This window comes from Anser brachyrhynchus (assembly GCF_964034855.1).
Source record: "Anser brachyrhynchus genome assembly, chromosome: 14".
NCBI lineage: Eukaryota > Metazoa > Chordata > Aves > Anseriformes > Anatidae > Anser > Anser brachyrhynchus.
The window spans coordinates 19037818-19052913 of NC_137709.1; the positions used below are offsets into that span (position 1 = coordinate 19037818).

Sequence of the window (15096 nt, forward strand, 5' to 3'; positions counted from 1 at the left end):
TGAATAATCTTGATGGCCAAACTCTCTCCTGTAGAAATATGTAAGTAACAAAATCCTGTTTTGCCTTCTCCTCTTAGTACTAAAATCAGAACAGCTTTCCATTACAATTTGATGTGTCAGTTGTTGGTTTTTTTTTTTCATGTTAGGGTGTCATGGGAGATGTTTTGAGATTGCTGCATCTTTAAATGGAACTCCTAGAGAGAAAAAGTGTTACATTTGCACATCACTGACCTGAATATTTTCTTGGTGATTTCAGAACATTGAGGTGCTCATCTATAAAAGTCATGACTCCTTGATCGGCCCCTAATGTAGTGATACCTTGTAAGCAAACAAATTACTTTCCAGTCTTATGATAGACATAGAATGTTGGTGTCTTGTGAATCTTAACTTCTAGTACAACTGGAATTAAGAGTTTTAAACTGACTTAGCTTTTAAACTCACTTTGGTGCTTACTGGTCCTGAATAGAGGACAATTATCCAGTGGTTTTAATTTATTTCAAGCACACAGTAATACTCCTGTGACTGCTCCATAAAGAGCTGTTAATGAAGAGATCTCAGACGTAGAAAGTCATTTTTTGCTACAGAATACTTGTATGCTTGCAGAATAGAAGTATATTAATAGTATATTAATAGGTACATTGTATACAGAGCTTCCTAAACACATCTGTGCTCTTTCTGGTTTCTAAGTTCTCCTACCACGAAGGGTTTTGTCCTTTATTCACTGTTAAAATTTTGTTGTGTTGCTTTCATAGGGTACATGGAGGGAGGGAGGTTTGTTTGTTTTTTTCTTTCAATTCTTAAAAAAATATGTACTATAATAGCAGGCATTTCTGAATATAGCTTTTAAGAATGCATTTGCCTTAATTCATGTAATTACTGGAAGTTGTGGACGCTGCTTTTCTTTAGCTGGTCTTTTTAGGCATCTCTATCTATGGTAAATGGATTTAGGTAATTTTTTGTAATAGGTTGTTCCATATTAGAGTTAAGCAGTATAGTGCTATTACAACTGAGCTATTACATAGGCTTAAAAAAATGGCATTTAAAGCAGCTTCTTAAATATGGCACCTCTTAGTCTCAGTTAATTCCTTTCTCTCTGGTCTTGTTCGGTTTGCTTCAGCAGAGTTACTTCGCTTTCATGGTGCTAGAAGATCAGAATAAAGTCCTTAGAGTAGCAAGGGCAAAACTTCCTACATTTTCATACTGATGTAAATAATATGAAAATAATGATGAAAATAATCTAGTTAGTACTAAAAGCATCAAGCCTGACTCCAGCTGTCAGACACATGCACGCTGACTATCAGCAAGGCTCTGTCCACCTAATTGGACACAGATTTTTTTGAGAGAGAGATACAGTAACTATACTTGAAATATAAACGTCAAGTGATTTCAAATACAAGGCTAGACAGATGATGTGCTTCTAGATTTCTTATACTGGGAAGTAATCATTTGAAAAGAGGAATTCTGTGCTTTCTGCACTATTAAATGTTTTGAACTATTTTATGGAGATCATATTTAGTGTTGTTATGGTCTTGCTCCACCTGTGAATTTTATTCAGTACTTTACTCCTTAAAGCAAAGCCTGCATAAAAATATAAGAAAATGAAGAAAGGTTCAGAAATCATTCAGGTAAATGTTCAGATAATGTTAAATTCTCCATGCTAGATTTGCAGTTTAAAGATAAAAAAAGATAACGTCATTTCTTGCCATCAGTCCACGTTTTAAGCTTTGGCTTCCATTAGTAGAATTTTTCATTCGTGGAAGGAACCATGTGCCCATCACAGACAACTCTGCTCACAAGCTTCCACTTGTATTGAGAGAGATTTAACGGTTAGATTGATTGTTTGTTTTAATATTTTGTGTGTGTTTTTCTTTCTTTAATGTGGTAATAATGCTTTATTTTAAATGTTTTGAATTAAATTATTTGACAAAAGAAAAATCCTGCACCTGGTTCCCTACTACATGCTGCCATCACAGTACATCTGTAGGTTATTCAGAGTCTGCACTCTGGGTTTCGCGTGTGTTCACAATACTAAAACTACTCCTTATTAATACTTATCCAGCTACTCCTTTAGCGCTGTGAAGCTGATTTGGAGTAACTTAGTAACACCTTAGAAACTTTTGTTTTTCCAATAATTGTTTAAAAGGCCTCTGTTCAAGTAGATTAATTTAGTTCATGTAGGAAAACATGCTAAAAGGGTAAAGAGTGTTTCAAAGTAAAATGTATTTGGATAAAATTTAAAACTGATAAAGCTTACAAATAAAATTTAATTTTCCCTTTGAATAGAGTTCCATGCAGATTTCCATAGCAAACAATTAATGATGTTTTTTATGTGAAGACTGGATAAGAAAGGAAATGGAAGTTTTTACTCATATAAAACATGGTTAGGGGGGAGGGGAATATGTCAACTTTTAACCCATAAAGAATGTACGAATTCTTAGAAGTTGAGAATATACAATATTTACATTTACTGACCACAAAGGATCTTTTCCTTCATACATATTTCTGCCTATTAAAAAAAAAAAAAAAAAAGTTTGCAGTAAAATTCACCTCTTTGGATAAAGGACTATTCTATTTCTGGTTATTTCCAGTCTGTCACATCATCACAATCAAATCCTTCCTACAGACTAGTATAAGGAACTTAAAGACTCTAATATAATTTCCCCAATGAGATCATAAATGTTCTCCATTGACTTAAATAGTAGTCAAGTCAGATCACTTCATAGTCAGGAAGAGCAGAAAGTAAATAGCATAGTATTAGTTTTAGCATTGTCTCTTATTATATTTTGTTTTACATGGAGGTATGTAGTGGGTTTACGTGGCAAGGTTTTGGTAGCAGGGGGCTTCTGTGAGAAGGATCTAGAAGCTGCCCCATGTTTGGTAAGGGCCCCACTGCTGACCAGAGCTGAGCCAATAAGTGATGTTGTTTTGCGCCTCTGTGAGAGCATATTTAAGACAAGGAAAAAAAAACGCTGCACCACACAGCAGCTGGGAGAGTGAGAGGAGTGAGGAACAGCCTTGCAGGTGCCAAGGTCAGTGAAGAAGGAGGGGGAGAGGTGCTCCAGGCACCAGAGCAGAAGTCCCTGGCAGCCTGTGGCGAGGACCATGGTGAAGCAGGCTGTCCCCCTGCAGCCCATGGAGTACCGCGGTGGAGCAGGGTTCCACACTGCAGCCCGTGGAGGAGACCACGGTGGAGCAGGTGGACCTGCACTGATGGAGACTGCGGCCTTTGGAAGACCCCTGAAGAAGCGCTATAGACTGACCATAACCCCCATTCCCCCGTTCCCCTGCGCCGCTCAGGGGGAGGAGGTGGAAGAGAGTGGTTGGGGGGAAGGTGCTTTTGGTTTCTTTCCTTTGTTTCTCACTTCTCTAGCTTGTTAGTAATAGGCAATAAATCTTACTATCTCCCTACGCCGAGTCTGTTTTGCCCGTCACGATAATTACTGTGCGATCTCCTCGTCCTTATCTCAACCCTTGAGCCCTTTTCATCGTATTTTCTCCCCGTTCCTCTTTGAGGAGGGGGAGTGAGAGAGCAGTTGTGGTGGAGCTCGGCCTCCCAACCGAGTAAAACCACCACAAGGTAGAACCTCTGACTTCTTAGCAGAGAACCAAATTTTTAATCTTCTAATCATCCCCCACATCTCTATTGGGAACACCTTGTTTCCAGGTAGGTTAAATAAACACACAGAGTTCACAGCCCTTAGAAAGGTCAACTTCTAACAGTAGCTATTTCCTTATTTTCACCAAAGCAAAGCTGTCATTCAGTTATAGTAATGCAGCTTTTTTAAATGTACATGAAGAGTAGACATAAATATTCCAGTAAAGAGTTTCAGATTGCTAATTTTATTTAATTTTAAATTAGAAAATATTACATTTCTATCTGCTATATGAAAAAAATATTTTAAATGAAGCAGGTATTATTGGGAGAAAAAAAAAAGAAACACAAAACAACCTTTGCAATAATGCTTGAACAGGTAATTACATATGGCCCAAAGAAGACTTATTTGCTCCTTAAGGCATGTAAAGGATTTAGTACCTTAAAACCATTAAAGATCACTTTTATAAAGTTAAAAATAGTCCAGTCATAACTGATGTCAGACCATGTTTTCATGAGCTATTGACATCTTTGACCTGATAAAAATCCAAGTGCATTGCAAAGGGATTTAGCTGAAATGCCCATTTCTATGTTTTAAGAAGTTCTGCAATGTTGGCCTACTTTCATAAAACTACAGTAAATACATGGGATTCATTTATTTTTTTTCCTCATCTGTGTTTGATTTTGTTTGTTCCCTTAAAATTGTATGGGTGGTTTTGGTTTCTTTGGATTCCTTCATTTGTCTTGGTCAAACTGTTTTAAGACTTGTATACCAGAAAGCATGTCTGAGTCTCATTCATGGTTTGTCAGTAACTTTTACTTCCAACAAACTTGGCTGATATGCAATTGATTTGTGTCAAACTGCTATCTGGAAAAAAAACTGCGGATCTATAATCTTTGTACGCAAGCACCACTCCAGGCATGGCTGAGTCCTGATTTTTGTTGACGAAGTGATGAAGAATGGAATAGTTTCTGCCCAAGTCTCTACTCATTCTCCTTCTGGATAAAGGACCTTTTCCTTTTCAGGGTTCTCCGTAAAGCCAGGTGATGGACAGCATTTACCTGGAGATTTGAAATACTTTGATTGCTTTCTGATTAAAGGTGAATCCTGTAAGAATAACTTATAAAGAAAAGTGGATAAGTAGATGAGGAGTGCTCTTCCTGTCATGAACAGGAAGAGAAACAAGAATGTAATAATCTAAGCAATGACAAAGTCACTTCTGAATTTTGTTTGCGTAGGTACAAGAGAGACACTGAGTTGGTAATGTGATACATCAAAATATCAAAACACTGGACAGTACTTGATACCAAACCATAGCGAGGACTTTCATCTTTATATGTACATTTCATGGATTTATTCAATTCTTGCTGTCACAATAGTGGATGATCTAGTGTCCCATTGCATAGATTATGTATCTGAAAACTCTGATGCCACATTCTGTCCATTTGAGGGTTTGTGGGGTAAACTCAATCCATTCTGTTTACTTGGATACGTAGAAAGTTAGGTCAATTTTGAATAATGTATTACAAGTGTGTGACAGCTCAAGGTAACTGCCTACCTAACCCTCCCCCCCCCGTCCATTTTTGCACATAAAAAAAAAATTCATTTTACAGAAACTTTAAAACTTAGCTCCTGATCTTCTAATTGCAATGCAGTCAAAAATACTGGGGAAAAAAAAATTAAAAAATCCCGCCATCTCCCTTAATCTCCTTTAAATTAATATATATTTCTCTATTTAATACTATTTTTATTATCTACAGAAATACATATCCATATGCTTATATATATATGAATCTTTTTTTTTTGTATTTATCTTTTCTTTTTGCTCCATATCTTGTTTGGTTACTGTTGGACCATAACTAGTATTTTTATGAACTGACATTAATTGTAAGTAATTACATTTATTCTAAGATATAACTTAGCATTATGATTATTGATGTTGAATATGATTGAATATGAACTGTTTCTCTACAAAGCATTTAATTGGGTAAATACATAGTCCCTTCCTACTATTCAAACAAATGTGGAGGACAAACCTTTCCCTATCTTGTCCACATGGAAATCTCCTTTGAAGCAAAATCAGCAGTCTTTGCAATGATGTTGAAATGTGGTATCAAACACCAAGAGCTGTTAGTATATTTTTAATGTGCTGATAGAACCTTACAGTTAGGAATTTACCATTATTTTATACATTGAAATACTACATTCCAAGGAAATAATGACTATTTAGTAACTCTCTGGATTTTCTGTAAATTCATATTCAAATATTTTTTAAACAAAGAAGACTGGGTACAAAATTTAGCTTCATTGTAACTTTTTTTCCTATAACTTCTAAAGATTATCGTTTTGTGCATAAACCAGTTCTAAAGTCTTTAGAAAACTCTTACAGACATTAGTGTATTCAAAATAGAAAATTAGTCTGTGGAGCAACAACGAGTAAAGTTAGACTAAAAGATAACCTCTGGGTCTCTACAACACTTTTTTTTTTTTCCAAAATAAAATGTATTTACAAAATGTAAAATGCTAACTTGCATAGTGTCCATATTTTAACTTTTAAAAATGTAAAAGATCAATTTCACAATTTTCATTTCACAATTTTGATTTCAAAGCAAAGTGAAGAAAAAATTCAGTGCACTTGCAAATATATCCAAGTGTGCCGGCCTGCTGCCAGTCAGGAAAAAAAAAAAAAAACTGCAAACACGACATCTCTGTGCAGCAATAGTTAATATTGACTCAAGTCTACTTAAATTGTCTGCAATTATGTTCTACAGAATTAAGAACAAGAAGTTTGAAAAGTGATCTCACATTTTCAGTCCAGGAACCACACCAGTAAAAGCTATATGCTTCTCTTGAAATAGGAGAAAAAACAGTGAAGCTGTAAAAAAAACAGCTGGAGCTGAAAAAACAACTGGAGCTAGCTCAACAGATAGTTAAGTTAGTTATAGTGCCAATGAAGCCAATAGAGCACTTGCTAACTTACTGGAATTAGCCAGCCCCTATTTATTTTTTCACAGTGACTAAGATGTTTGTTTAGACAAAACAAAAGACCCTGAATTTTCCATCTCACTTTAAAATGAATATAATTTTGTTGCACTACAGTTAAATTCAGGATAGGGGTCCTCAATTTATATTTGGCTGCATGTAAGACTTGTGTGCTTTTGACTCCCACCAGTGTCCACTACACCTGCAATAGACGTGGCTTGATTTGATTATCTTTCCTAATTACATACTTGAGAAGGTCTACAGAGATAAAGGGTGTGAATGTACAATAAAATAATAGATGACTATGAACTATGAAAAATAAATCCTGTGACTGTTTTTGTTGAGAGTGAGAAATAAAATACTAGCATCTTTAAACTCTGAATTTGCTGACAGTAACTTCCCTGTGGAAAAAGTTCTAAGGAGTTTGCTATGTGCAGTTCAGTAGAAACAGCTGATAAGTTTGTTTCCTAACTAGCTGTCAAGACTCGCTTCTGGGAAATTTCCTAGAGCTGGAGACTTGAATTTCACTTGACGGGTAGCTGCATCTTTCTAGCCAGTCAACTTGGAAATCTCCCTGGCATCAGTCCCTGAAATCTCCCTGGCATCAGTCCTGTGTTTCTAGATACTGCCCATAAATTGCTTGTAATTAAACTGGTTTCACTTTCACGGTCGCTGTCAACAAAAAAGCATTATAATGTAACCAGCTAAAGTACATAACCAATCCTTTCTGTTTTGTTCCTTAATACGAATTTTTTCTTTACAAATATTACCTCAGATTAAAGGATATGAAGTTGAAATTACAGAAAATCAGTATTCATCATTCATCTTATCTATGAAAAGGTTATGAAAAGGTGATGAGAGTGCAGCTCCCTCTCATAGCTTTTATTCTTAACGTTATTTTGGGCCAATTTCACCTGATGCAAATCAGTGCAGCTCCTAGCACTTCAGTGAAACAGTGCTAATTTATACCAGTTCAGAATCTGGCTTCCTTTAGTAATGCCCATTGCATCTAAGAGAAATAATCCCATTACTGATGTTTTATACCAATGTAAACATTCAATTATTTGTTACAGAACTAGAACAAATACACATTCTTTTCTTTGACTGTTGGACAAAATAATTTAACAAGAACTTTTATAGCAGAATTACAGTAAGAAATTGTAAGAAAGTATTTTTAGAACTCTGTGCAGTTTCTGTTTTTTTTGATTTGTCCAGAGTTTGTTTCCAGATGATGTCCAATGGAAATATTCTGTGTTTGAACATTGAGAGCACCTGTGGATAGACAATTCCTTTGAAGTCACTTCAACCCTACGAGACCTTCCGTGATTTTTTTGAAACCTTGTTCTGTTCTTTAGTTGGACTGATGGTCATTTCGAAGATGCATTGCAGTAGGTTCAAAAAACTGGAAGAAAAGTTAGGAGAGAAGTTTAAGCTATGGATTGTCAACAGTGTAGTTAACCAACACAATCACCTGATTTCTAGCTGTCTCAACAGGCTTGGAATAGAACTGCAGTCCAAAGGAGAACCTTCTCAGAATTTGATATTCGTTACCTGACCTCCAAAGCTCAACTGTAAGTACGTGCAGCAATGACTATTTTCTCCTGAACATCATTTTTCCAGTGTTAAACTGAAGCACAATGCACAATACGCACTGTAAGCTTTATGAATATCAACAATCTGAAGTAAATACTTTTCCAGTTTTTGTTTCTCTGTTCTTAGTTGACCCCATGCATCACTGGCTTCTCATTTTCTCCTTCAGCCTGCTATGTAACTCCTTTTCTGCCATCGTGCTATGTGTTCCAATAATATATAGGAGTCAGCACATTTAGCACATTCAATTACATTTTACCTTCCGCCCCCAAACGTAAAATCTGCCCCCTCTGCTTGTTTTTCTGCAGTTCATCATCACAAATTTACCATAGTCTTCATGAGCTTAAGTCACTCCACAGACCTCATTCTGTGTTTTATTATGTTAAAAACTGTAATATAGTATGATACATATAAAATATTGGGACAGGTTACTTTAGAAAGGATATGTGTAAGAAGATGTGAGAACAGCATATGCATTATGAATGACATGGCAAACATAGACTTAGTTCTTATAGACATAGACATAGACATAGTTCTTATACCCTTCTTGTTAAAAGGGCATTTCTTACATTCTAAATCAAGCAAATTTTAAATTTATTAAAATAAACCAAGCATGCAATTCACTTATCAAAGTCACTATTATAAATTAGTGTTCAGCTTGAGGACTTAGCAAGATTTAAGAAATTAGGAAAAAAAAAAAAAAGCATGTATGACAAAAAAAGATAAACTTTTTTTTTTTTCCTCAATTGTCAGATTGCTTTTTTCTCCCTTCAAGAACTTCTATGTTTAGCTAATCTGGACATGTGTGTATAGTTTTTCTGTGCAGAGCTTTCTGTGGATAGCAGATATTACTGTGCTTTACAGAAGAACATACAACATTGAAACATGCCTATTCTGTTCTCCATGTATAAATCATGGGGATGTCACATCCTCACACATTCCATCTAAATTAATTACAAACAGACCTTACATAGGTAGATTGTAAGTCCTCTTAGAGTAATTTAAATGCTTTAATTTTTCATATTATAAATGGCACAGTCGTGCTGCCATAGCTAAACATCTGTTAACATTTCAGTTATAAAACCCTTTGAGAGAGGGGGGTTTATCATATTTGGTCTAAAACATGGCATCTGTTATTTCAGCTAGGGATTCTTTCATATAAATACTTGCAAGTACTTTCCTTCCTCCACTTTTATGTTGTCTTTTGGTTATATGAGGTTCTAACAACATGCTGTCTAGCAAAATGCAGACAGAGAACTGTTGGCTTCATTCCAATAGTTTTACCAATATAACTGTTTTGCTGCAATGTTACTGCTTCTCCACAGTGCAAAACAGTTTTTGTGTTGAAACATCATTTATGGATCAAGTTGCACAGTGGATGACTTACAAAGTAAGAATGCTTACCCACTCATTCCATTGGACAACAGAACTGTTTAATTAGATATCAAGGCCAGAAGAGGACTTCATCTCCTTCCATGTCAAAAAGCATTCAGTTAAAGCACTTAGTTTCAATATAGATTTTTTTTCCATCCATTCTAGAGAATGTTGCTATTTTGTTTAAAAAATATAATAAAGGATTAATTGTATAATGGAAATTTGGTGCTAAGCTTCCTGGCTGAGCTACATTTGGTTCAGTGTATGTGTGGAAAAACAAACACAGAGTTCAGCGTAAGTTATCTTGCTATCTGCCCAATCCTGTCTGCTTTTATTAGAAACACCTTCTTTAGTATACAAACTTCCAAATCCTAAATGTGCTGTGTAATTAATATACTTTTAGCTTACATGTACAGTATGAGAAAGGGTAACTGATCTGAAGTCATCCAGTGAGGAAAGGACTAAGAGGGAGGGTGGGTGGGAGGTACTGCAGGGAGTACTTTAAAAAATACTCAAACCCCACAGTGTCTTAGAAATATTAGGTAAACACACAAGAATGACTTCATTTCTGTAACGTGGACTATTACTTGAGCCATAAGAAAATTCATTAGCAGTGCACAGAAATATTACCAAAAAGCTTAGAGGAGAGCTCTTCGTCTCATGCAACTGTCTTTACATTAGTAAAGCTGATGATCTGAATTCTGAACAAGTAGTTAAAAAAAAAATTAAAAAAAAAAAGAGATTTTTGAACTTCTTTGAAGTCTAAGAAAGAGTCTGGCCAGAAGATAGTGATAGGAGTTAGAAATGAGCATACACTCCAGTACTAACAGCCTGCTTTCACAGACAGCACAAAACAGATTAATGTAAAGCTCCTTGATTTGTTCTATATGCATTGCCCAAAGACAGTAGAGAGTTATTCAGCTTAGGAATCTCCACAGTGACAGGCTGGAAGGAAGTGACATTCTGCAAGGAACTCAGTATTCCACATAACATTAATCAAAATCTTAGCTGCACTACAAAAATTTCTGCACAGGAAATTTGGTTATTTCAGTGAGCTGATTATATATTTTTTCCACTTTTTTAAACATAAACCAAATAAACTTGAAAACAGCTAATATATTTGAAATACCACACAAAATGTACTCTTTTCAAAGAGTCAGATTCCATAACTGGATAATACTGAATCAATATATAATCTATTGGGCTTGAGGCTGACTTGAATTGAAGTGGCCTTTAAGAATGCCATGCTTTGCTCACCTAACTTTTGTATCACTTCTGCTCAAATGGAAAAGCTTACATATTTTTAATACATTTTATTAAAGCAAAAACAATCCTGATTTTCCTTGAAAGTAACAACTTTCAAGGATAAAACATTGAATTAGAAATCTACCAATGTATATCACAATCATTAGTTACAACTGAGCACATGAACAGGAGAATGTAATTTATGAAGAAAAGGTTGAGCAACACTTTACATAACTGTTTATATTCTTTGTCATTTGAAACATCCCAGCTGTTAAAACTGTTCTGTTCCATAAATCTTGATAGTGGATTTTTTGCATTCTATAATAATTGCTGCATTTGTGAACAGGTTTGTGAACTTACAAAAAGGGAATTTTAAAAGTATTTACAGTCAGCACTATGTCCTAGTTCTTAGAAATATTTTAAAAATCTAGTTCTAATATAACTATTAATATACAAGGTTTAGTGTAAATATTTCATCACTATGAAGGTAAAATGTTCCAAATATTTCTCTATCCAAAATGTGAATGGTTGAAGGAAATAACTGGAATTATGGCAAGCTACGCAGGCTGAGAAACTGGCCTCTAAACAGAAACTGTAATGATAATACATGAGTTTTTTTGATACTTCCCTTCTCTGATTGAGATAAGTAATGTGCACACATAGTCAATATTTTAATAGAGGGATCAGTATCTCTGGCACAAATGCTAAATTTAGCATTGGGCAGATTTTGAGTGGCCAGGAGTTAGCAGCTGTGACCTCTTGAGAGAGGCATCTGCAGAACATTTACAAGAGGTAGTGCCTCCTATCTTCCTGCCCTTCTGATTTCATATAAGCTGCTTGGCAGCACACTCTCTCTTTGAAAGACAGTATTTTCCAGATAATACTAGTAGCAAAAAATCAGCAAAATTAGAGGCTACTAGCCTCTGCTTCAAGTAGAGGCAAGATGCCACCAGTCAGCTGATCAGCACTGTCTTGTTAGTTTGAACTGCAATATCTCCTGACTCTCCAAGAGATTTCCCTTGGCCTTCTTTACCTCTAACCTGGGAAATAAAGGCGGAATTAGCACACCACTCATATCAGATTTCCAGCCTCTATTGTTATTGATAGAGGGACTTCGTGCATTCAGTACAGTCTAAATAACATCATTATATCTGTAGCTGTCCTAAATAAAGCTAAATTTACCAATCATATTGACTGCAATGTCCAGTGAGATTCAAAAACTCTATGGCAACAAGGCAAATGAATATATTTTTTTACCAAGGAGAAAGGACACCATTAACTGTATTTAGACAAAAAGGAAAATCAGAGAATTAAAGCATTAAAGACTAAATTTTAATAACTGTTTGAAAGTGATAAGCTAATCACTGACTGATTGTTCTAGGCACACTCAATTTGCAGGGTACACATCTCTTCTGCACTTCATGGACATCTAAAGGCACAGTAACTCTTAGCCTGATTCAAACAAGCAAAGAATTTAGCAACTTTATCAGCATAAAACGGTTCCATTTTATGAAGAAACATGGAAAATCAGCATTAAAATGTAAAAAAACAAGGACTCTCAATTCACGGTGTATGCTGTAATATTCAATAGTTCTTCACACTGTAGATAAATGTTTAGAATAAATAAAAGACTTATTTTAGGAGACTGTTATTGTGTCACTGAAAAAATCTTAGCAGATATTCATGTTCTTATCTCCTTTATTGTATTGCTGCAACAGATAACTTTACCATTCCTTGCTGCAGACAGGAAGATGAAGAATTGGAAGATTTAAGATCGGTATGTTTGCTGAGAATGGTGTCATATGTTGTCTTACACAATTTCCTATGTTCTGCTCAGTGTAACATAGTAAAGAAGTGTTTACATTTCTCACCTTCAAATAGTCTTTCTACAGTTTACCGAGTGCCACTGTTATTGGAAGTGACAGCTGATTTTTAGAGAAAGGTAGTATCAGTAAACTTTCCTCAGACATAACTGATTAACTGCAGTTGCCAAAGCAAATGAACAGTTCAAATAGTATTGGCTAACTAAACATGGTACATATTATAAGCAAGTATTCTGAAATTCTACTACTCACTTCCATAGTGTCTTTTGAGAGGTAAACAACCCAGTATACCAGGTTGAATCCTGCAAATGCCACCGGAAAGAGGATCCTAGAATACTGGTCTATTTTACTTGTGCCTCCAATAGGTGGTGGTGCTGGGGTGGCTGGTGGAAGAACAGACACTGGTTGATATTGGGATGCACTATTTGATATTATGCTGGCTTCAGGAGATTGATCTGCCTGAGACGTTACAGAGTTTACTCTCTTCTTCAGGTTACAGTTGGAGTCAGAACGCTGTGGAGGAAAAAAAAAATTGATTTATGGCTACGAGATTCTTAGGTCTTGTGATCATTACATTTCTCTCCATCATTTTACTCAACTTTCTGATTTGTTTATTTGCTTATTGCTGTGCTCTAGAACAACCTAAGGAAACCACAAAACAAAACTAATCTACAGAGGTACATTTGTGGTCTAAAGCTTTACTGTAAAAAGATAAAAGACCATATGCTCTCTGTATCATTAACACGTTAATTAACAGGAACGACAAGAGAAGGAAATAAAAGAGAAGGAGCTGTAAGGAAAAGATGATAATGGTGTACCTAAATTTCAGTATATTTGTGTGACTGAAGCTTTTGTAGATATGAATCAGCTTCAGACAAAACATGTATGGGCTGGCTTCAGTACAGTCTTTATTGTGTAAGCCCATTGACAAGTTTTGCTAAACACTCACTTGAGCTGACTGTCACACTGCTATTGGTCCCCAAACTAGTTGCTGATAAACTCACTTTTCACATCAAATGGGAGGAAATAGAAGTTCAGAGACCTTGCTAGCAATTCCTGCTGCTGCTGCCACCACCCAGCATAACTATTAGTAATGTGAATGTGTGACAGCAGCCGTAAGACTTTACTGATAGCTAAGAAAATAGAGAAGAATGCCTAGAGTGTCATGGTGCTGTTTATTGTTTTGATATGAAGTACTCAAGTTTTCTAACAATAGGGAGCAGTATAAATACCTTTAGATGCCACCAGGCAATGGAACATCCAACATTTTGGCTGAGTTTGTGTCTAAAGCTTCATCAATAAAAAATTACAAGGATTATTCCCAGGTTACTGATGTAACCATTGTACAACATAAACAGCTATTCCTGGATTTGAATAAGTGGGTTTTTTGGTCAGCAGAAGTAGATGACTGAATGAATGAAGTTGATGAGGGAAATGATAGGTGAGGTAAACAATTTACAATACACAGTATATTTATATACATTTTTTAAAGTGGAATAGTAACATTCAAATGGTTTTAAGGCAGCAAAATTCTGCTAGACTTGTGATTTCTAAAGTCATTCTTTGGGAGTGATTTAGTGGCAATCATTCACCTATATGGAGCCCTCTGTCAGCATTTTTGGGATTTATCCTGCAGGATTTCTATGCATGGAAACAGACTTTAGTCAGATAAATGATTGGGTCATTACACGGAAAAGAAACATTTCGTGCAGTACATTGCCTATACGTGTATGTGGGCCAAAATTTCTAAATAAAAGACCAGCCTAGCACAGCTGGTATCTTATGTATGATTTCAAATATAATTCTAACAGGAATTATCCTTTTAGCAGTATTACTGCCAAAGTATGAAAAGAGGTTACATTGCTACGCTAAAACGCTAAGTTCTGCTCATGGATGAAAGGACTGGTATCCAGAAGAAATTAGGGAGAATGGATTCCTCACAGCTGAATTTAGTCTACATAAAAAGGCTCTTTTTGTATATCTGTTTTTCAACTATTATCCTTTTTTTTTTCTCTTCCATATCCTATCATACCTACCACTTGCTATAACCCCCCATCTTCCACTCTGATAGCAATTAAATGATCACTGTCATGTTTTGAATGGGTATCAAAGGGCATTCATGTTCTGGGGCTGTACCTATCTAGAATGCAGTTATTTGTTTTTGTATTTTCCAGTTACACAGCAAGCAACAGACAGATTTAAATGGGGGATGATCTACAGATGTGTCAGAAACAGAAAGAGGGTTATCCATGTCCACTTGCACTAATCATAATAGTAATCCCACTTTATGAACAGACTTACTGTCAGAGCCTGGGCCACTGTTTTTCTGTCAAGTCGCTATTCTATTTTGCTTGTATGCCCTGCTTTGAACTCAATTGTCAGAGTTGTAAGGTAGCTTGTTTTTTGCTTTACTGCAAGATAGCTTGACCTTTTATGGAGAATGAGTGGTTTCTAAAAACATAGTTGCTGAGGGACGACTTAGACCTTCT

The 15096-nt window shown here is 35.7% G+C and overlaps 1 protein-coding gene across 3 annotated transcripts in view; it reads right to left on the bottom strand.

Moving 5' to 3' along the window:
- Positions 1-777: 777 nt before the first annotated feature.
- Positions 778-15096, bottom strand: part of GABRA6 (gamma-aminobutyric acid type A receptor subunit alpha6) — a 32529-nt gene continuing 18210 nt past the window's right edge. For 2 of the 3 annotated variants that reach the window (XM_080555004.1, XM_080555006.1), the window contains exon 9: positions 12209-13120. In XM_080555004.1, coding sequence (XP_080411130.1) covers positions 12806-13120 — 315 coding nt within the window. In that variant the 3' untranslated portion in view covers positions 12209-12805. Of the gene's footprint in view, positions 7978-12208; positions 13121-15096 lie in introns of those variants that run through there. The other variant, XM_080555005.1, reaches the window with a different exon arrangement.